Raw genomic sequence first — 24,121 nt, forward strand, 5'->3', positions numbered from 1 at the left:
CATGGGTAAGTGAACTACAACTTTCTGCTGTAGTCACTGAAATTTATTTTAATAACAGCTAAAGAACTTTAGGTTGAAAATACTACCATAACTTAGTATTTATTCTGTTTTACTCCATTTGAGTTTCATAGAATTTCATTTTTGCTGCATTTTCTTGCACTTGACACACCTTCAGAAACCAATAGAATAGAGGCTGGCATTTGGACCTGACAAAAATGTACTTTGCTACATTTAAAAAACTTATATAAATGCAATATATGCATTTTCAAGCTCAGAACTTCTGTGTATGTATGTGTAAGAGATTTTATTCCAAAAAGGTATTACTTGTTTAGTCTTGCAAGACTGAAAATCACAAAAAATTAGGGAAACACTGTAATGCATACTGTAAGCTGTTCCCTTTGAAAAACAAGCAAGACAGTCACAGAAGCACAAAGAAACATTATATACTTTAAGAGATGTGTTTAAAATTAGCACGATTTTGTGTATATTTCACCAATGTTAGTTGGTAAATAGAAAACTCTAGGGTAAATATATATGTGTCTGCAGCAAGTGTGGCTGTATTTATTTTGCCATCTCAGGAAAAGCTGAATAAATGGGTCCCCGGAGTGAATGGAGGAGAGCAGGATGGGCCCTCCATTCTTTACTCCACTTAGGGTTTTGCAGCTGTCTAGCTAGAAGCAGACGAGCTGCAGATAAAAAGAGGTGTGGGAATACACCTCAATGACCCCTGGAGACTTCCTTGTGTTAGAGGAGGGCGAGTGGCTCGTGGACACCTCTATGTGCTGGAGGGAGGTAAGTGTGAGTAGCTGGGAAGGAGAATGTGTTCCCATACTGAGCTAGAGTAATTGAGAGCTCCAAATGACTGTAGAGAAGAAAAGAAAACCCATCCTAAGAGACTGTGTTGAGTGAAAGTCTAATAGAGGATTCTGGGACGTATGACGTCCAAGGCTGTAAGTGCTGGATATTTTTGTTATTGTGTACACCAATGTGGGTGTTGAATTGTGACTGCCAATTCCTATGTACACAAGTAAATGCCCTAAGCTAGTAATTACCCCTTATTGCAGAGTCAGCGCAGCGGAGCACACAGGCGCCATCTTGCGGTGCTTCAGGAATCTTCTGGTTTCTCAGGCAATTTCGTGGCTTTCAGGTGCATGCGCAGTGGTTTGGGACTGGAATATTGCTACAACTGCGCATGGGCCGATAAGGCGCTTACTTGCTGAAGATTCCTGAAGAGCTGAAGGTGGCCCCCTTGAGCTCCGCTGCGCTGACTCTGCAATAAGGGGTAATTACCAGCTTAGGGGCATTCACTTTTGTAAACACCTGTGTGGGGGGAGTAGGGATTTTTATTAGCAATGGGGTTTAGTTCTCCTTTAAAGGTGGTGTCAGGCTCCATTTCTTCAAACTATTATTAATCAAAAGGAAACATGATGCACTGAAGTATGCTTTTTTTATTATAATTTGTTCTATCTGAATACTAATTCAATTTTATTTTCAGTTTGTTTCATGTATCAGGTTAAGAATAATTTAAATGTTTTCCCAATTGCTCAAAGCACGAGTTCCTTATAAGAACTGAATGCAAAGTGACATTTACTTGCAACTGTAGAGACCTCACAGTTTTTTGTCTTGGGGCTAACAGTAGCTGTTTTCTCACAGTTACACACATACCAAGCTAAATGCATAACAATTTTTGCTGTCTCCAAATTCAGATATTAAAAGCCTGTTGGGTCTAAAAGAACTGTCATAGTCAATTTTGGTGATGCATGATAATAGTGTACTAAGTAAATATTCATAAGCACATTTCACTGCACTGTAATACTCTAGATGCTGAATATTTGCTTCAGTGAGCATGAACAATTAATTTTATGCATTGCAAATAATACACCAGCTATAAGCAAAAAATTATGCAGCATATGTAAGCTCCAACTATCCATATGTGAACAGAAGACTAGAACTTCCTGAGGATAAGGATATTGCATTGTATAATATAAATGCAATTAATGCTAGTGCTTGTTTTCACACCTTTTTTTCCTTTCATATCAGTATTAGAAGCATATTAAAATACTTTAAGTCCAAAAATAAGTCAACAACAATAATTGAAATGTTGACATACTGTACACTGTAGATCCACAGCACAAAAACTAAAAAAATGTTATCAATCCAAGTAGAGTCGTTTCTTGTTTCATATACTGCATTACCTGTTTGAGAAACTGCTTGTATTTGGCTGTTGAGTCCCCCTAGCTGTCTTATAATGCAACTGCTGGGGCAAGTGTTATCTGCACCAAATGCTCTTCACCTTATTGACTGACTAAGGCCAGTTTACTAATATTGAGCTGTGGGACATTGAACAAAAAACACTTGAGTTTCTCCATTATGCCTGGCCAGATATCCAGTTGTGGAACTTGACTGTACAATTCATTCGGTAGATTGGTTACAATTCACACACCTCCTAAATATAGGTAGGTGGGGTGATAAAAATGGAGATACCTTAGAGTAAAAATTTTCCTCCTTTCAGTTCAGCAACATAGTCTGTAATAAGTTTGTGTTAGCTCATTTACAGAAACAAGAAAAAAAGCACAAATATGGAAATGTTTTAAATATACTACATCTCTACTTGGGGGCAGATTTATCAAGGGTCGAATTTCGAAGTAAAAAATACTTAGAAATTCGACCATTGAATTAAAATACTCCGAATTCGAATATCGAATTCAAACTTTTTTCATAGAATTTGTGTATTCTGTGGTCAAGTAAAATCGTTCGATTGAACGATTAAATACTTTGAATCAGACGATTCGAACGATTTTAACGTACGATCGAACGATTTTACTTTGACTTCAAAAAACTTAGAAAAATGCTGTAGAAGGTCCCCATAGGCTAACATAGCACTTCGGCAGGTTTAATTTGGTGAAGTATTGAAGTGGAAGCTTTTTTAAAGAGGCAGTACTTTGATTATCGAATCGTCGAATATTCCAACGATTTTACTTCGAATCAAATTCAAAGTAAATTCGAAGTCGTAGTATCCTATTTGATGGTCGAAATATCCAAAAAAATTACTTTGAATTTCGAATTTTTTTACTTCGAAAATTCCCTCGAATTCACTTCGACCCTTGATAAATCTGCCCCTCTAAGTGTCTAATAAATAAGACTCTGTCCTCTGCAAAGGAAACATTAGGAAGGTACATGTTTGAAGGTAATGCTGTAATATAGGAAATATATACATACACTTACAGGCACCCACTCATGGTAAGAAACAGCACTGATGATCTAGAGTATCACTGATTTTTTTGTAAAGAATGTGTACAGTATATAGTTCAGACACTTGCGGCAATCTGACTATTGGTTTTGACATCTTTCAAGCATAAGTGCTTCATATAAGCTTCAATTTTCAGCAATATTTACTTCGTTCAAACAGTGAGACATAGTCAAAATGTCAAAGTGTTTGAAAGAGTGTGCTATTACTTTTATGTATGTTCATTTGACTTTGCATTCAGTATAAGCAGGGTGGTGGCAAGTTGATAAAATTTTGCAAGTTGGATACATGGATGATCTGTGTTTACATGTACTGTATATTTTCCAAAATAATTCTACTGAAAAGAAGGTACGGTAGTTAGTACTGCTACACTTTGATGACATCTACCTTTCATGAATCTCTTCTGTAAAGAACTGCCCTACTAGTACCTTAATACAAGGCTCTTTCAAAATAAACTAAAATGTTTCTACAGAAACAAGAAGACCATGAATACAAAATCATACGAATAAAATTGCTGTCTGTACTACTAGTAAATTCCTATGTCTTTCATATTTGTCCACTTTTGGTCAGGTGCAGTAATTCATCAGGTACTGCAAAAAGATGTCAAATAAAGAGAAACAGGGCATTTTTCAAGGCAAGAAACTTTATTTCCAAGGAAAGCAAAGGCTACAAGCTAATGTTCTCCTACATCTTTAGACAGCAACATGGTTAACCTCTTTGGTACTAGAACAGCATGCTGTGTATTTAATCAGTCTCACCCAATCTAACTGTAAATCTGTGAATTGCAGTGGAAATGGTTTGGTGTAAAAGCTCAAGAAATAAATAGCACAGAATAAGGATTATTTTCTGAACCAGGAGCATTAGAAGAATCAGCATTGTGAGAATGCACTGTAGTAGATGGTATTGTACACATAGAATGCAGTTTGTTAGCTCTCTATCAGTATTTTGCATGCTGGATAATTTATGGATAGTATGATTATGCGGAAAGATGAGCAAAGTGACAAAGATGCTCTGTAAGTTTTTTTTTACAACCTTAGAAACATAATGCAGCTAAAAGTGAGCATGGGCGAATTAAAAACAAGTACTTACAGTCCTCTGAGACGCAGCCAGATTTTCTCAATCTGTTCCGGCTGCAGATATTTCAGAGAGTTGCTCTCAAATTCTTCAATTTCCTTGGTCGGTGATTCCATGGTTGTGTGTTTGTCACTTTGGTTAAAGCTCAGTAATGTACAACCAAATGCCAGTACAGGCAAAACAATAAATGCAACACGCTTTAATAAGGACAAGGAACACCAAACATTTCCTTTCTGTTTCTCTTCTTCCTTTTTTTTTTACTTTTTTACTTTTTGCCTAGCTGCCTTTTAGGATCACAGGAAGTATGTGCCAACAGAAGGAGCTCCAGGTGTGCATTTAGGGTGACTGTGGCTGTGTGCCATGGTCCTGAATCCGATGTTAGGGATTAAGCTTATTCTCTTGATTGAAACCTCTTTCTTTTAAAACGATAAGCCAAACATGCAATTAGTAATTCCAGCTGAAGAGTTTTTGTCAGTAGAAAAGAAAGCAATAAAAAACACTCTGAGAGCAGTCTGGAGAGTGCAGAGCAAAGGCATCTGTACAGTTTCTGATAAATGCATTCCTCCTATTTGATGGACCCTGTGTGTTTTACTCCAGGATGCTCTGAACGCCAGCCCTCGTCCCCTCCAGCTTTGATACTCCCTCCCCTTATTCCTTTATCCCACAGCCTCTCTCCTCCCTTTTCTTCTTTCCCAGTACCAGGAGCTCTGCTGACAGGCAAGAGAGCTGACAACTGAGGAAAAAGTCATCCCACAGCCAGCCAGAGATATGCCTCTAACACATGCACATACACATAAAGTCTTTCTCATGCACAGATGCACTAAGCAGGCTGCAGGAAAAACTGGCTGCTACTTGAAAGAGATGGGGGTGGGTTGAAAGAAAGTAGGAATAAAACTGGCTCTTATTAGCAGAGGAATAATCAAGAGGGGAATGCTAGCAAGGTGCTCTCTTATGACCAACACAAAGAGCTTTAAAGGTCTGAATCTTGACAGAATGACTAAAAAAATAGTAGTATTGCACAGCAAATTATATCAGCATTGTACATTATATTCTACATATTCTGCATCATTTTGTTGGGATGGCATCTGCAGTAAAAAAAGAAAAGTATAGGCCAATGCGTCGTAATCAGCTTCAGTGGAAGATATAAATTGGGATTTGATCCCAATCTGCAGACCCTTTCTGGTGAAACTGTGCTGCAGCCCTCTGTTCGGGTACCAAGCAAATTACACCTTTAAAAATAAATGCTTGGTACAGGGGGAGTCACTGCTGATATTCTGGACATAGTGTGGGCTGCATTTTCGGCTATTGCAAGTAGTGATGGGCGAATTTGCGCCGTTTTGCTTCGCCGAAAAATTTGTGAATTTCACGCGAAACGGCGCTGGCGCCAGTTTTTTCGGAAAAAAAATTTGACGCCGGCAAATTTTTGCCGCCAATTTTCACGTGCGTTTCGCGAATTTATTTGCTGGTGGTGAATCCCGCAAATTCGCGCCTGGCGAATAAATTCGTCCATCACTAATTGCAAGGCTATCTTTTACCCGTCTTTTTCATATGCAGTACTGACACATAGCCACTTCTACAAATGGGTAGTGATGGGCGGATTTATTCGACAGGCGCAAATTCAAGAGATTCGCCGCCAGCGAATAAATTCGCAAAACTGTTGCGAAAATTCGCCAGCGATAATTCAAATGCCAACATTTCACGAAATTTTCACAGTTTCGTGGGAAATTCGCAAATTTTTTGTCAAAGCGAAATGCCACAAATTTGCCCATCACTACAATACTACATGGGAATACTAAAACAAAAAAAAAACAAAATTTTTTTACTCTTAAGTTAAAATCAAAGGGCTGTACAACAATATTATCTATTTGAGTTAATTTAAATGTATCTAACTCCAATGGGAAAGTATATAACATTCAGGCTACAATTGGTTGACAAGTAGAGGGTTGACAGTCTCTATTAATATACTGGACAGTGTGACAGGTTTGTGCTATGGCAATGCTATTTTTCATCTGGCTTTATCATATGCAATACTGATATATGGCCAACACTGCATATGCACACCTGTTGTTTCCAAGGTAACATAGCGTGTCATTTTAGAAATACTTCCTGCATCATTCAAGATTTGATGTATTGTGGTACTCACATGGTTGCAGCTTTGCAGTCTGGTCAAATTGTGTCGCCCACTTCAATTTTGACGCCCCCGTCAATTCCAAAGTGAGGGCAAAATGTTTTGCAGCAACTTTTCGCTGGCAAATTTTCCCGGCAGTTTTGCGAATTTAAAATTCGCAGCGAATTTGTGCCTGGTGAATTTATTCACTCGTCACTACTAGGCAATGATCAGTGACCTTCACTATCTACGCCTGAAGACCTGCTCAAACTAGATTTTTCTTGATATGGTCACCTTGAGCTGTGCAGTATTGGCCTGATACAATTAGTTGGTCCTCATGCCAACAATCGAATCATAATGAAAGCCTTGGAGGAGGATGACATCAACAAGTTGATGCAGTCCTCACCCTGAAAGGAAAAACTACTTGCTCAATTGATAGCTAAACCAAATATTGTTTGGGTATGCCCCATACACAGACTGCCTACTTGGTCTAGGTAGCTTTTATTGGCCGTTGTATGGCCACCTTTACACTTCCTTTAGTCTCTATAATTCCTCTGCATTCTGTCTTGAAGAGGTCCCTAAAGGCAACCCTCTCCAATTGTGCGTATCTAAAATAATGTAAATTGTCTAAAACCAGTTCTGGGGATTCTCTCAACTAGCAGAAGTCACCATACCTTTTCTAAAGGAAACGACACCCCGTATAACTTCAAGCAGATATACTGTTGTATGTACCCATGTCACACAAACTCAAGACAGGTCAGATTAAAGTTTATTCTTCTGAAAACAGAACAGACTGGTCTATTGATAGTATGAATATATATATATAACGAAATTGCAGATGATACCCGCACTCCTTCACAACATCTCGTTTTGCCAGGTGCTTGGTCAAAAGAGGTATATAAAATTGTAGAAAGGACCAGCACTCCGTTTTCCAAAGAATTCAATAATTTATTTCAATCTCACAGTGTCTCCAACGTTTTGGCCCACTTTGGGGCCTTTATCAAGGATAAAGTGCTGTGTGTTACATCAAACCTTTAAATTCCCACAAACCCTCCAAAAAGGCGCCGTAAGATGACATCATTACCAATCAAATTATTCAATTAAACAATTAGTGTAAAAACTTTTAAAATCGAGTGAAAGACATATATGTCATTAAAAGATATATAAATGCATAGATATATAAATATATATAAAAAAAACACCACTAGGTGACATCATTGATTGGTAATGATGTCATCTTAGGGCGCCTTTTTGGATGGTTTGTGGGTATTTAAAGGTTTGATGTAACACACAGCACTTTATCCTTGATAAAGGCCCCAAAGTGGGCCAAAACATTGGAGACACTGTGAGATTGAAATAAATTATTGAATTCTTTGGAAAACGGAGTGCTGGTCCTTTCTACAATTTTATATACCCACACTTTGTACTTTACAACTATCATAGAAACTAGTAGGGTTAATTAAAAGATTTTACTCATATGTATATTCTCTTACTTCTCTAAGTTCACTTGTCTTGTCCCCCTTCCTGGTCAAAGAGCTCACTCCTAAACCCACCTCTTTTTACATGTGATGACAAACTAATAACAAAACCAATTTCAGCTTGAGTACACACAGCCCCTGTTATTCTACACATCTCCTCTGCCTCATAGAGCATTCTGGGATAGACATATATTCCCTGTAGGTGTTTTCGGGTTACTGTGCCATAGTATATTCTTCTTTCCAGCTTCCTCACATTTCAATTGTTTTCTGAATGTGTGACAGTTAGCAGAACCTCTTGTAAGTGCTTTCAAGTGGAAGATAAAGTAACCGGTGCTATATAAATAAGTAAATGCTGTTCATGACTTTCTTGTTGTGCAAAAACTCTTAAACACTTTCAAAATGTCCCAAGAATAAGTAAAATGAAAATCAGCTCTGTGAGCTCTGTTAATAAAAATAAACACTGTAAAAATATATGCAAAACTGAAGACATACTACAGGGGAGCTAACATTTAAATAGTAGAATGGGCCCTACTAATACAGGTCATATTTGTATTTGCATATTGCCAATTCAAATCTGAAAATAATAGAAAATATATAGAAAAAAATATGAAGAAATTTCCCACAATGTAGAGCAAACCTGTGCTCAGTTTAAGTGTCAGTTTATTCAACCATAAAACACTATGGACAAGAATTATTCATTAGGGATGTCGCAGACTGTTCGCCGGCGAACTTGTTCGCGCGAACATCGACCGTTCGCGTCCGCCGAATGTTCGCGAACGTAACGCAACGTTCGCCAATTTGGGTTCGCCTTAGCTGGCGCTTTTTTTTGCCATTTCTCCCCCAGACCAGCAGATACATGGCAGCCAATCAGGAAGCTCTCCCTCCTGGACCACCCCCACACCCCCTGGACCACTCCCCTTCCATATATAAACTGAAGCCCTGCAGCGTTTTTTCATTCTGCCTGTGTGTGCTTGGAAGAGCTAGTGTAGGGAGAGAGCTGTTAGTGATTTGAGGGACAGTTGATAGTAACTTTGCTGGCTAGTAATCTACTTGATACTGCTCTGTATTGTAGGGACAGAACTCTGCAGGGATTTGAGGGACATTTTAGGTTAGGTAGCTTTGCTGGCTAGTAATCTACCTTCTACTGCAGTGCTCTGTATGTAGCTGCTGTGGGCAGCTGTCTGTCCTGCTGCTGATCTCTCATCTGCATCTGTTCTTCAAACCACTGCCACCTACAGTAGCTGTGTGAGCTTTTTCACATTCTGTCTAAATATCAATAATAATACCGTCTCCAGAAACACCACCTGAGTGACGTAGTGTGATTTCTGCCCTTTACAGCACAAAACGCAGCGCTGTGTCAACAATGGATTTTTTAGAAACATATTTGCCCTTGATCCCCCTCTGGCATGCCACTGTCCAGGTCGTTGCACCCTTTAAACAACTTTAAAATCATTTTTCTGGCCAGAAATGTCTTTTCTAGCTTTTAAAATTCGCCTTCCCATTGAAGTCTATGGGGTTCGCAACGTTCGCGAACCGTTCGCATTTTTGTCCGGACGTTCGCGAACATGTTCGCGAACATTTTTTCCGACGTTCGCTACATCCATATTATTCATAACAGAGATATATGCTATATAGTTATATCAGGATTTGTATTTATTGATAATTGAGGAGCAGTCACACTGTATCCTCTGGCAAGTACACATAATATATGATACAAAGATCCCAGTACCAATGTCCTATAACAGTCAAAAAATCAAAATCATTTTTCGAATTGGGTTTGCCAAGCCAACTAAGCATATTAAATTCGTGTAACAATATCATCTGGCAGTTTGTCTGATTCTTATTCTAAATTGCTCCCTTTGGAAGCAGTTTTAACAGACCTCCCAGCCATTCTGAAGGGACGTGTGCTGCCCAGTACTGGCTCAGCAGGATGCCTCACAAAAAATATTTTATTGATATTATTTTATGGTAAACTGATTTTTGCACCCAGAGCTTTTGTTTTACATGTATGAGCTTCCCTTTCATACACCCTCTTATTAGACAGAGGAGTTTGGGGAGAGTGGAGGGAAATATTTGATTGCACCCTCCAATGATAGAGAGAGATAAAAAGAGGGAATGATACATTTAGGCCAAAGAGAGACTATAACAGACAAGCCTGTAACAGACAGGTAGAGAGTGGGAGAGGAACCACCTACATGTCTGCCCCCACTGAAAGCATGTAGCTCTGTATTCAACAGGGGAAGCACATGCTGTAATACAAACATCTGTATATTTAGTGCAATGTATGAGGATGTATGAGGATATTTCCAGATTCATTACTGAAGATAATATTCCTAGAAATTAGTGATGGGCGAATTTGCGCCATTTCGCTTCGGCAAAAATTCGCGAAACGGCACCCGCGCCTCGTTTTTGACGCCGGCGTCCGTTTTTGCTATCAGAGTCCTTTTTTTTGCGGCCGGCTTCCGTTTTTTGCCGGCGGCGAATCACGCAAATTCGCCGCAAATTCAAGCCTGGCGAGTAAATTCGACCATCACTACTTGAAATAAATTATATATGGTCTACTGCTGCTGCAAATGTTGCCCAGTCAGAATAGAGCTAAGGATATTGGACCAGAAGCATCAGAAATAACATCTGCTGTTTTCAGTTATCTATGTGAAATCAATAGAAATAGATTGACAAAATAGTTTAAGGTGATTATCTAAATTAATATCCTACATTACAGCTTATCAATAATTACAAGCCTGGAGATAATCCCAAATAAGCAAATCATGACCTTCTAATTTAACTCTCACAAATTAAAAGTTATTCAAATTTTAAAGGGAGTATACAGTAGGTCACTGTTATTTAAATAACAGTCAGATCCTGGAAATATGTGAGATTTTACTATAATTAAACACATCAATTAAGAGATAAAGGAGTTATACATTGTATTGCATGCATAAAACATTTAAAGACAAATGAAGTAACAATCTAATACATAACAATACAAGGCAAATTTTATAGATGTAATAAGTGCAAAACATTAACCATTAAAAGCTAATGAGTTCATGTAGAAGCTGTCCTAGGCAAATTTTAAGCATTTTTTTCCAGTTTGAGTTTTTCACATTTTTTTTAGAATTGGAAGAGCCTCTAAAAATATTGAGTAGAATGTGAATTTTAAGTATTTAAGGATTCTTCTTGTTTTTCATTTTGATAAATAGGCCTTCAGCAGACAAAATATAATTTTTAAATACTTTCTATCTACATGCAATATATGCACATGATTTAGAATATTCTAAACTCCAGCTAAATGGATGTTAGATGTTAAAGCCGGCTTCATCTGAAATTACAGTAATTCTGGACAGACTAAGGGTACAACTACATGGGCAATTTCCCAGCAATTGTGCCGGATCTGACGCTCTGTGACAAAACGCACCCATCAAATCGGATGCGATGGAAAACAAGGTAAGAAATATATGTTGGATGGTGTTGCAGAGTTCATCTGACGTGACAAGACTGTCGGATGCGTACGTAGCATGCAGCATTTGCATCTGACAGTCGTGTCGCGTCGGACGAATGCTGCAACACCATCCAACATTCCTGTTTCTTACCTTTCCATCGCATCCATTTTGACGCCTGCGTTTTGGTGCAGAGCATTGGATCCGGCACAATCGCGGGGAAATCGCACATGTAGTTGTACCCTAAAGTGTATCTGGAGAAAGTACTGTGTAACCCATTAACCATTCCTCCCAACTATCCCCTTTTCTGCAGGACAGTCCCGATTTTGACAGCTCAGCCCGCAGTCCCGGGTGTGTAACTGAAATTTCCCGACTTTCTCTTTGATCTCCTGCACTGACACCAGAAAAAGATACAAAGTTTATGAAACTTAATTAAAATAAGTGGCATTTTGGCAGAGAGCCCAGAACAGTCAGCAGCTGCACTTAGATATTTTTGCAACAATAAGATAAACAAAGAAACTATTGTAACTATTTAAGATAAGCAAGACTCTTGGGAGAACTGAGATTAAAATCTTAAAGGGCAATTTACTTTAATTAGCAAAACTGTTATAACACATAAAACATTGCACTACAACTCCCAGAAATGCGTTCAAACTTTGCTAACCTGCCAAATTGTGTAAAATTGGCACGGTAATTAGGAGGTGTGGCTATAAAATGGGTGTGGCAGCACAAGTTTTTGTCTCTCTTTTCATTTTTTCAAAAGTTGGGAGGTATGCATTAACAAGCAATGTACCTCTCATTGCATTTTATTATTTACCAATATAAACTGTCTGTCAACTCTGATTGTATATTTGTTTGTTTTTCCTTTCCAGTCCTAATTTCCACATTGTGTGGGTCCAATGACAAAATTGTTTTGGGATTACCATCCTACTAACCTTCAAAAATGTGATGTGCTTTGTCCACATGTCAAACTGTTAAAATAACTAAACTACTACAGTTTTTGTACACCATAACATCCAATGGGTCTACTGTCTCTATATTTTGTTATCCCATTGGCTATATACCACTGTACATTTACAAATTGCCTGAGATTTCAGCCACAGACACTTCTGGAAGTCAGAAAACACTAACAGCTCACTATAATATATATATATATATATATATATATATATATATATATATATATATATATATATATATATTACTGTCCAGGGATTGGTTAAAATTTAAAAGTAGACTATTTTCAAAAGTGTGAGCTCTCTTGATTATTAAGAAGAATTAGATCCACTATTATTGCGCAAATGTTTCTGCTCTCAGAAAGAAAGAAGACATAATTTAGTATTTGTATTTAGTACCGTGTTATTGTTGGGAATTGGTTTTATAATCTAAGTCTACAAAGCATACAGTATAAGAAAAATTCAAATGACAGAATGATGATACAAAGTAAAAGGTCATCCTCTGAAGCCAGAAAGTGTTCAACCTTGGATTTTAAAAAGAAGTGATCTATAGAGATAATACATTAATGCCTATGGTTTACAGCTATTACATTTTTTAAAACCGTTTATTTCACATAATTTATATTACATTAATATATCAAAAGAAAATATGTCTTTAGTCATACATTCATTTACATGTTGATTTTCGAGTACAAAAATTTATTGGACAAAATTTTTTGGATTTAGGTATTTGGAGGATAGGGTCAGTGCTAATACAGACTGTAGCATTAAATTCTATATCAGTACCATTTTTTGCATGATCCTGTTTATATCATCCTTGCAGTGGCAGACAGCAACCCTAACACCTGGGAGTTCCTTACACACACAGGTAGCCTTCCTGTTCTGTGTCCTGCTCAGAACAACATTTTTAATTAATTTTCACTACATTTATCAATTCTTTATTTAATATTTTTCAGTATATAAGATTAGGGAAAGGGATACAGAAAAAAGAAAAAAAAAGGGAGGGGGGGGAAGGGAGAGGGGTAAGTGGGATGATCCAATATCCACATTCAATACAATGTTTATCTCTTATACAATACAAATTTGAGAAGAAACAGATACTATGTATATTAGTATTTAGCTTTAGTATAGTCTACCCATGGATGCCATATTGCCCAATATTTATTACTTTGATTATGTGAAATTGCCGTCATTTCTTCCATCTGTCTAACTTCCTCTACCCTTATTAACCAGTCTTTAATCGTCGGCGACTCTATCGACTTCCATCTCACAGGTATTAAGGATTTGGCTGCTTGTAATAAATATAAAGTGAGTGGGTCGCTTATTATTGTCTTTAAGTCTTGTTTTATGTTGAATAAAATTGTCTGGGGCTTGTCTATCACAAGTTCCTGTTTTGTCAGTTTATTTATTATGCTTAAAACCTCCTTCCAGAACAACTGAATAACTGAGCAAGTTATCCACACATGAGTATGATTACCCTCAAGAATGTTACATCTCCAACATATTCCATTAGTATTAGCATAATATTTTTTCAGCTTAGTAGGAGTATAGTGCCATCTGGTAACCATCTTGTACATCGCTTCCCTAGTTTTGGAAGCTTTGGAAGATTGAAAAGTGGATTTTAGAATATCACTCCACATGCAGTCTGTTATTTCTATATTAAGTTCTTCTGCCCATTCCTGACGCTGGGAGTCAGGGCCTGAGGCCACGTTATCAATTAAAAGTTTGTATAAATAGGAAAGAGGTTTTTTTGATATCTTTTGAACAGACAATATGGTTTCCCAGCTTGTTTCCATTCTCTCCCAGTCCAAAGATTTTTTCGTCTGTAGATATGCGTGTAGTTGTGTGTATCCCCATATGTCTCTGGGATGGTGGCCCCATTGTTTTTGTATCTCTGAGAGTGGAATAATCTTTCCTGTTTTCATGAAATCTTTTAGCGTAGTGTCTTTAACGCCCAATTTTCCCCATCTAGTGAGTGAACCACTTTCCATACTCGGGGGGAACTCGGGGTTGAACAATAATGGTTGTAAAATATGGGGGTTATGTGTTAATCTTAATCTGGTTTTATTTTTATGCCAAACTTTAAGAGTGGCTCCCACTAGGGGGTGTTGCCATACTGCTTTGGGGGTGTTTTCCTTATCTATCCACAAATTGTTGGTTAGGGGATATGCCGCATATAAGTGTTCCAGTTTACTCCATTCCTTTTGTGTAGTAGTGTCTGACCACCCTAGGATTCTAATAAGATGTGTAGCAATGTAATAAAGATAAGAGTCTGGAAGTCCCAGACCCCCTTTATCCGTTGGGGCTATTAAAATGGTGTGTTTTATACGTGGTTTCTTATTGTCCCAGATGAATCTGGAGATCCTAGATTTAATAATTTTAAAGAAAGAACTGGGAATCGCTATTGGAATTGCTTGAATATAATATAAAAGTTTTGGCATAAACATCATCTTTATGGCCTGAATTCTACCGAACCATGACATCTTTAGCTTGTCCCACGTGTCTATTAATTTCTGTAGAGATGTCAATAGTGGGGGGTAATTGTCCTGATATAATTTGTTTAGGTCTGCCCTTATTCTAATGCCCAAGTATTTAATACCTGACCCGGTCCATTTGAAGGGGAAACTCAATTTCAGGTGTTGTATTTTTGCCTCTGGAATGTTTATGTTCAAGACTTCCGATTTTTTATAGTTTACTTTGAAATTTGAAAGTTTCCCAAAATTTTCCATTAACCTCACAACTTTAGGCAAAGATATTATTGGTTTTGTAAGATATAATAATAGATCATCATCAATTTTCACTACATTTAGAGGGTTATTTACTAAAACTCAAAATTTTCTCATAATTCTAATAAAACAAACTCAACCAAACTCCCATCCACAATTTTATTTATTAATAAAATAACTCAAAAAATTCAGTTTGGGAAAAGTCTTGATAAAATGCTGAATAAACTGGAATTGTGAAAAAATGTTGGATTTGAATCCCAAATCACTTGATCTTTTCAAATTATTGCCTGAAAACCCTGAATTTTTCCGATTATCATACGAAGCCCAGCACAGACCACAATATCTTCAAATTGGAAAAGGGATGTCTGCCAATAACTTCTACAGGACCTCGACAGGTTTGAGATGGAGTATTTTCAGATTCAGACTTTTAGCAGCTTTGGGGTATAATAAATTTGAGGGGTTTTTTTTTGTTCATTGAAAAAAGCCATACCACAAAAATTTGAGCTTTAATAAATAATCCCCTAAATATCTTACCACATGACAACATTCCTGTGGAAAGTGAGCACCGATATATGAGCTGGACCATTAGAATTGATTGCATGGCTTGTCTATTCCTTCCAGAACACTATGACTTCCAGACAGCAAAATTCTATAAACAGAGAAAACATTCTCTGTTCTCAACAACTCCCTTGAAGCTTATATCTTCCACTATGGAGACCCTAAAGTGAAACCTCACCTTTTGACACATTTCTTTGGTCACTCTCTCACAGTGTCCCAAAATCAACAAATACAATATTTTCATCAATAAAAGGGAAAGGTGTACTTTGCAAAAAGGTAAAAAGTTAAAGAGTTGTTTATAAAGCAGAAGTTGCCTGGTGCCTCTAAACAAAACAAAATATTTTTCTAAAGTCAACAGATAGAAATTTCACAGTTTATGACCCATTTTACTCAAGAGTAACTTTGCTGGATACCCAAAGTGCAGCACTTACTATGTCAGTACCAAAAGCAGTGCACAACAGTTTTTGCAAGTTTGTAGTATATTTACAGCCCTTAGGGACATGAACAAAATTCAGCAGATAAGGTACTGAAAGAAGCCTTTCTGTTTTATGATACTCACTAATTGTACTTAACTTAGAAACAAGACATCATTTAATTGTTAAACACAATATCCGTAGAAATCTTATAAGGAACAATATTTATGACATTTATCATAACAGAATGATTCATTGAATATATTGTAATTGTACAGAAGGAGCACATATGGTTGGACCCTTTGTACACAAACAAGAGAAGTTCCTGACAAACTATCTGTATGTGCTGGTTTTCATCAGTTGGAATGTTTTATTAAATGTTTTATTAATAAACTGTTTGTTATAGACTAAGGTAAAGCACTGCGTAACTTGTCAGAGATAAATAAATGATGATGATGATGATGAGGATGTTTTTAGTAGAATAGGATTTTCCAACTGTATACAATTATGAGCAATGCAGTTTTACAGTTTTATTTAAGAGCAGCAGGTATTTAAGCAAATGCTTTTGTTTCCAAACATCACAAATTCTTCACATACAAAAGGGATGAATAGGTACAAAGACAACAACACATAACTAATACTTTTAATGGCTATGCCATACTATTTTCAAACAAAAAATTGCAAAGAATCATCACATCAACACAACCTGAGGAAATTGATATCACCTACAACCATTCACTTTTATTGAGCTGATGGCTGAAAGTTGTAAATTGCTGCTATGTCCTCTCTTAAAGGAACAGTTCAGTGTGAAAATGAAAACTGGGTAAATAGATAGGCTGTGCAAAATAAAAAATGTTTCTAATATAGTTAGTTAGCAAAAAATGTAATCTATAAAGGCTGGAGTGACTGGATGTCTAACAGAACAAAACAGAACACACCTTCCGGCTTTTCAGCTCTCAAACTCTGAGTTAGTCAGTGACTTGAAGGGGGGCCACATGGGACATAAATGTTCAGTGAGTTTGAAATGGATGCTTAGCATGCAGCTAAGATTCAAACGCAAACAGTTATGGCCCATGTGGCCCCCCTCAAATCACTGATTGGTTACTGCCTGGTAACCAATCAGAGGAAGCCAAGAAAGCTGCAAAGCAGGAAGTACTGTTCTGGCTTCTGAATTAGGTCACTAATCACTTTGATTTCATGTAATAGCAATTGGAAAAATTACAAATATATAAAACATACATTAAACAGGTGCATATGAGGTCAGCATAATGAGCATAAGTGTGTGCTTAAACAATGTAAGAGTGAAAGGGGTGCATGTACTGTTGAGAGAGCCGAGTCCTAGGCAAAAAGGCCATATGGGATCATTTGATGACAGGGTTGGTTAAGTTAATTTTACAGCCAGGTGTGTTAGAAAGATGGTGATTGGTAAAGGAAGATGAGGAAAAGTGCTGGGTATAAATAACTCAATTGAAGTATAGTCTACCAGTGCACTGATTGTCTATTGGAAGGGGTAGGCACAGGTGACTAGGGCAGCACCAGAGTTAAATATAGCCTTGAGTAAAGGTATGGAATCTATTAACGAAAATGCTTGGGACCTGGGGTTTCCCAAATAAATAATCTGGAATTGGATCACCATACCTTAAGGGCCTTATTTATCAAGAGTATTTTAATCAAAAAAATCTGACCAAACTAGAATCCACGATTGGACCTTATTTAATATTAAAAAATCAAGATTTCATCAGATCAGGGACAAATACCCCAAATACCCTGAAATTTCAGATTTTTGCCCAAAATGTGTGAAATAGTCAGATTTTCATGCTCAGGACAGACCACAGAAACTTTCAAATAAGATAGGGAGCGATCCCACTGACATCCCCGGTAGGTCTGAGATGCCGGATTTTTGGATTCAGACTTTTTCCATACTCAGGGTTTAATAAATCTAAAAAATGTGGTTTTATTTTTTCCACGAAAAAATCGGATTATATAGTAAAAAACTAAAATTTTTTGCAGTTTGCATAACGCCCTAAGTCTGCTAATAGCATATTAAAAAGCAAAGTAAAATTAATTGGATTGTTTTGCCATTGAAATAGATTCATGCAGTTTAGCTACCATCACGTACAAGGACATGTTTTATTATTACACACAGAAAGGAAATCTGTACAAGTGTCTTTACCAATAGTTTTTAGTACCAACAAAACTAAATAAAATGTACTCTTACTCAGCTAATAGCTTCTGCTGGAGACACAAACTCACATCTACATAGCTGATGGGCATGCTCTAAACTAATTCCCTTTTGGATGCAAGTGTTTCATGTGCTAAACCCTTCTGATGCTCTATTTGATCATTTTTATTGCTTTTGCCTCTTACATTACCTACTTACTACTCCTCTGTTGACCATCTAGAAGATGTCACTATTAAATAGCTTCTAAACCCATATTTATGCAAACTTACTCAGTGTTTCTCTGAGCAATTTACATAAAATTTCTATTTTTGGCAGTTTTTAGCAACCCTGCAGCATCATCTGCTCGATCAGCCACAACTTCCCATTTATCCCTTCTGTTGGGCAGCCCCCAACAATTATCTTTTAATCAAACTCAATGTCCTAATCACTGTCCTAATAATAAAGCACAGTATTTTCATTTTGTATTTCAACTGCAGATGCTCTTTTTCAGACCACTATTAAAGGGGTTGTTTACCATCCAAACTCTTTTTTTCATTTTAGTTGTTTTCAGACTTTTTCAATTGCTTTCCATTTTTTTTTTTACCATTTTTCCAGAATTTAAGTTTAAAGTTTCTTCTCTGGCATTTCAGTCTGGCAGCTCAGTAATCCAGATGCAACTTTTGAACAGTTTTTTTATACATTTCTCAGCAGCATCTGTGGTATATTAGCAACTATTGTATCAATTCTAACAACTGCCTGTAATGAAACCCAGAGATTCTGCTCAGCAGGGCCAAATATAAGAAATGTATCAATTTATGTATGATTTTAGAAAAGTTTACAGGATCCCCTCACAGAGCAGCTTCAGGAAGACATTAGAAGGTGAAACATTAAACTTTAAACTTCAGTATTAGAAAAATGGTCAAAAATAGAAAATAGAAAGCAATTGGAAAAAGTCTTTTTCCTTGTGAACTATCTAAAAACAACTGAACTGAAAAAGTGTTGGAAGTTGTTGCTTCCTCTATCTGCAATGCCTCCATATTAATATTGAAGGAAACTGAAAAAAATTTGGTTCAAAATACATTGGTCATAAAGACAAGTCAATCAAGTATTTTACCATTCTCAAGATAATTTGACCATTAAAGGCTACCTAAACATTGACCATTGAACTATGAATGATGTTTTATATGGTGCCGTCAGAACTTATTTTGTGTGATAATCAGGTATTTTAACCTGATCTCTTGCTTTGATGCTGGAGGGCAGGAAATAATTCAGTTGTCATTTCCTTGCTAAACAGCAGCAAGTTACACAAGTAACCTCCTCCTTATCTTATTTCCTCAGCTTTTGTCTAAAGCTGTGCTGTGTAGAGGGATGGGGTGTAGAGGAGATGTGTAATAAATGTGTTTACAAAAAATGTGACTAGACTAGGGATGACTAGAATATGCTCCAAGCTGAGTGCAGTATTCTGTATTGAAGCTGGAAATGAAGCTTTTACAGTTACTTAAGTTCGCTGGAACCTCAGGTCTCTTTTTCTTAGGTAAGTTTTTTGCTATGTAAAACAAAGTTCTCCCAATGGGCTGCAGGGAGTTGGTGTTGTTGCAGGTGTTGTCTGAAGAAAAGCAATGGTGAGTTGACCATAGTCAAATTGTTGGCATTACCTGTATTGTGCTTTCTAATTTCAGGAAGTTGGGAGGTATGAAAAAAGGTTACACTGGTAGGGAGGGACACACTGGGCGATTTGGGGAGATTTAGTCGCCTGGCGACTAATCGCAGCGACTTTTCTTCCGGAACGCCTCCCCTCACTCTGCGCCTGGATAAAATGAAAAGTCGCCGGCGCTAATCACACACGGCGATTCGTTTTCCGAAGTCGCCCGAAGTTGCCTCACGAGGAAACTTCGGGCGACTTCGGAAAACGAATCGCCGCGTGTGATTAGCGCAGGCGATTTTTCATTTTAGCCAGGCGCAGAGCGAGGGGAGGCATTCGGGGAAGATTGGTCGTGGAAAGTCGCGGCGATTAGTCGCCAGGCGACTAAATCTCCCCAAATCGCCCAGTGTGTCCCTACCCTTAAAGTCTCAAAATCTTGCTTACTACCCTCATCCTTTTTCTTTCCTTTTTTGTTTTTTATGTTTATAATCTGTAATTATAAAAGTCAGAATTTATTTTTTTTAATTTATATTCCATAAGAATTAAATATGTTCCTATAGGGTTAGTATTAGCATATAGAGGTCCTTTGAGCACATAACTCAAAAGAAATATCTATTTCTGAGATATTAGCTGTTGTAGGCTTTCAGCTCCACCGCTCTGTTTGAAAGTCAGAGAGTCAGAGACCCTAACTGTCTATGCACTTTCTTTTCAAATCATGTAGCTTGTTAACCCTGGGGTCCATACTGACTTTCACAAAGAGCTGTTAAGGTCAAAAGCCTAATATGAGCAGTTCAAAACTGTTTAAATCGTATAAACTGCAAGAAATAGAAAATAAATGTAAATGTGTTTAGAAGATAACCATGAGTAAATTTATATAAATTAATGTTTTGGGTTTTGGTCATTTCAAACATGTAATATACTGAAATGTTGTTTAAGGAGGACTAATTCTGTATTTAAGGGGGTTATTTACTGAAATCCGAACTTATCTCATTGTCCCAATAAAAAAAGCTCAACCAAACTCCCATGCCTGATTTTGCCTTATTTATTAATAAATTAACTAAATTTAATCTGATTGGTAAAAAGTAGAAAAAATAGAGTGAAACCCGAAATCGCACAATTTTTTTTGGCTTTTCTTGGGAAAAGCTTGATTTTTTTTTTAGAGTTTTTGCCCGAAAACCCCTAAAAAAGTTGGATTTTTGGGCTCAACCCAGCTCAGACCGCAATAACTTCAATTTGGCATACAATAGGTGGCTCTCCCATTGAGTTATACAGAATTCTGTTTTTTTGCTGCATCAGGGTATAATAAATCTCGAAAAATTTGAGTTTTTTCCCTCAAAAAATTCACATTTTGTCCCAATAAGCCCGACCTGAAAAATTTGAGGTTTAATAAATAACCCCCTTAGTTTTTAGGCGTTTCTCTGATACTGATTATACAGTCAGTTATGAAACACTTAGGGGATTATGTACTAAACGCTGAATTAATCTCATTATTTTATTTAAAAAACCACTACCAAACTCCCATGCCCGTGTTGACCGTATTTATTAATGAAAAAACTCAAATTAATTGGATTGTGGAAAAAAACAATAAAATGGATTGATTTTTACCGACCTCGACAGGTCTGATTTTGCTTTTTGCAGAATAGGGGTATAATAAAAAAAAATTGTATTTTGCCCCAAAAAGCCGTCCACATAATAATTTGAGGTTTAGTAAATAACCCCCTTAATCCTGTTTTGTGAATGTCGAACTTCCTTAAGTTATTGTTAAATAACTGTTACAGATGCTAATTCTTACAGACATCCTATGCAACTCGTAGCTGATCCAAAGGTAGACAATCTGAAGCGGTGTCAGTTTGCCTCCAAAGGGACAATTTGACCAAACAATTTACTAAAAATATTAATTTCCAAAACATTGTATTTTCTGACTTGATAAAGAAAACTATCTGATCTGTCTGCCATTAAAACGACTACTGCGTTTACAAAAGCTAAGAAAAAAAACTTAAGGGGGAATTTTTCTAGACTTTAAGCACTGAATTTCACACTAAAGAAATGTTGAGGAGGGTGCCCTTTTTAAAAAAAAATTAAATTTTTGATAACTTATCAAATTTCTTGAGCAAGAGTTTGTGAAAGAAAATCTTTCAAAAATGGAGCAAGCAAATACTAGATTCCTTCTCTGAAATAGGACCATCTCAGTTAGTTAGCTTTTAGATGTTTAACAGACTCACCTATGCTACTCTCCTTCACACCATATGTTACTTCTCTGGCACTGATTAAGATCCACTGTGTTCTCCCCAGCTTTGTTTAGTTTACTGCTCCTTAACAATCTGGAATTAATTAGCATTTAGATGGATGGACTATTTTTACTTTTAACAAACTCGCACACAGAGGACCTCTGAAAGGTCCGCTGTGTAGGACCAAAATGTCGACTTACTTCATTTAATGTATATACATTTGTATACATAGATATGGGATCTGCTATACAGAAACCTGTTATCCAGAAAGCTCCAATTTATGGAAAAACCATCTCCCATAGACTCAATTTTATCTAAATGATCTAAATTGTATCTAAAATTTATTTATTATCTATTTATCTAAATTTAAATTTTTTTTAATGATTTATTAGTAGACAAGATATAAAGATACAAATTACGGAAAGATCCATTATCCGGAATACCCCAGGTCCTGAGCATTCTGGATAACAGATTCCATACCTATATATATATATATATATATATATATATATATATATATATATATATATATATATACACCAGACAAGTGGTGCACACGGTAAAAAAATGCAATGCCTGTGTGCTGGTTCAAAACAATGGTACTATTAGTTAGACAAAAAACCGCACCAAACAGGGCTTAATATAATGTCAAAATATCAAAATTTATTTTCAACGTTTCGGCTCTATAGCTCGAGCCTTCTTCAGGAATAAAAGTGTTGTGTACAAACATACAGATTTAAATCCCTCAAAAGCACGCCAAACACTGGAGTGACGTGTGTAACTGAGAGTAAAAGGTTCCAACCCCCATCATGACATACTAGTTGCCATAATAATTAACCCATTAACCCATTGTGTCAGTGACATAAATGTACATCAAGTATTGCGTGTAGAGTAGTGGCATCAGGTTATTACCCAAACATTAGGCGCACTGAAAAAGTCTGTAGCAATCAAGAATTACAGGTAAAGTATCACCACATCCCCCCAACATTCCCTTTCAGGGGAAGTTGGGCTGTTGCAATACACTAAGTTGTATAGCATCTGCTATGCGCATACCTCTGTCATTGTCGCCTCCATCGCAGATATGGAAGGTGCAAGTAGCGTGCAGTCCTGTTATTTGCGAAGTCTGCGCCTGCATTCGTAACCTGTTCCACATCAGAGTGTCCTGCGCTTGCTGTGTCAGCCGCATCAGTATGCCCGCACCTCATTGGTCACGTAACCCCGCAACTTGTCAAACATTTACCCTTACTGGGTTATTCGATTCACATCACGCCAGAACTGCATACCGAGTTTCCAACCCCAGACGGAGACCGGCAAGCTTGTTCATCGGTGCCTTTATTCCATTACAAATATGTACGGATTTTTTCTGTGTCAATAGTAGATATCTGTTGCTCCCTCTTCTTGGGACTGGTACGTGGTCTATAAGCATGTGTCTAAATTGGGGTAGTGAATGTCCCAACTTAAGCCAGTGTTTCGCCACTGGCTGGTCAGCTTTGCCTGTGGATAAGGCAGCCCGAATGGCACTTCTGTGGTTATTCATTCTCTCTCTGTATGTGGTAATTGCCTTACCTACATAGTGTAAACCACAGGGGCACCATGCTAAATATACCACGTGGTCTGACAAACAAGACAATCAGTGCCTGATAGTAAACTTCTGTCCTGTCCTCGTGTGTGTGAAAAAGGTTCCTTGTGACATTCCACTGCAGGTAAGACAACCTGCACATTTCTAACAACCGTCCTTGAGAGGTCTCTCCAGCCAAGTGCCACTTGACAAGTTGCGGGGTTACGTGACCAATGAGGTGCGGGCATACTGATGCGGCTGACACAGCAAGCGCAGGACACTCTGATGTGGAACAGGTTACGAATGCAGGCACAGACTCAGCAAATAACAGGACTGCACGCTACTTGCACCTTCCGTATCTGCGATGGAGGCGACAATGACAGAATTATGCGGATAGCAGATGTTATACAGCTTACCGTGTACCGCAACAGCCCGACTTCCCCTGAAAGGGAATGTTGGGGGGACGCGGTGATACTTTACCTGTAATTCTTGATTGCTACAGACTTTTTCAGTGTTCCTAATGATTGGGTACTAAC

At 37.4% G+C, this 24,121-nt stretch overlaps 1 protein-coding gene across 5 annotated transcripts in view; it reads right to left on the minus strand.

The window, feature by feature from the left end:
• Positions 1–24,121, minus strand: part of LOC108719003 (calcium/calmodulin-dependent 3',5'-cyclic nucleotide phosphodiesterase 1C) — a 433,183-nt gene that overhangs the window by 200,579 nt on the left and 208,483 nt on the right. For 2 of the 5 annotated variants that reach the window (XM_018267587.2, XM_041566133.1), the window contains exon 1: positions 4,337–4,945. The exons of the other annotated variants lie outside the window; for them this stretch is intronic. In XM_018267587.2, coding sequence (XP_018123076.2) covers positions 4,337–4,437 — 101 coding nt within the window. In that variant the 5' untranslated portion in view covers positions 4,438–4,945. Of the gene's footprint in view, positions 1–4,336; positions 4,946–24,121 lie in introns of those variants that run through there. 5 annotated transcript variants of the gene reach the window in all.

The sequence above is a fragment of the Xenopus laevis genome, chromosome 6L (genome assembly GCF_017654675.1).
Source record: "Xenopus laevis strain J_2021 chromosome 6L, Xenopus_laevis_v10.1, whole genome shotgun sequence".
NCBI lineage: Eukaryota > Metazoa > Chordata > Amphibia > Anura > Pipidae > Xenopus > Xenopus laevis.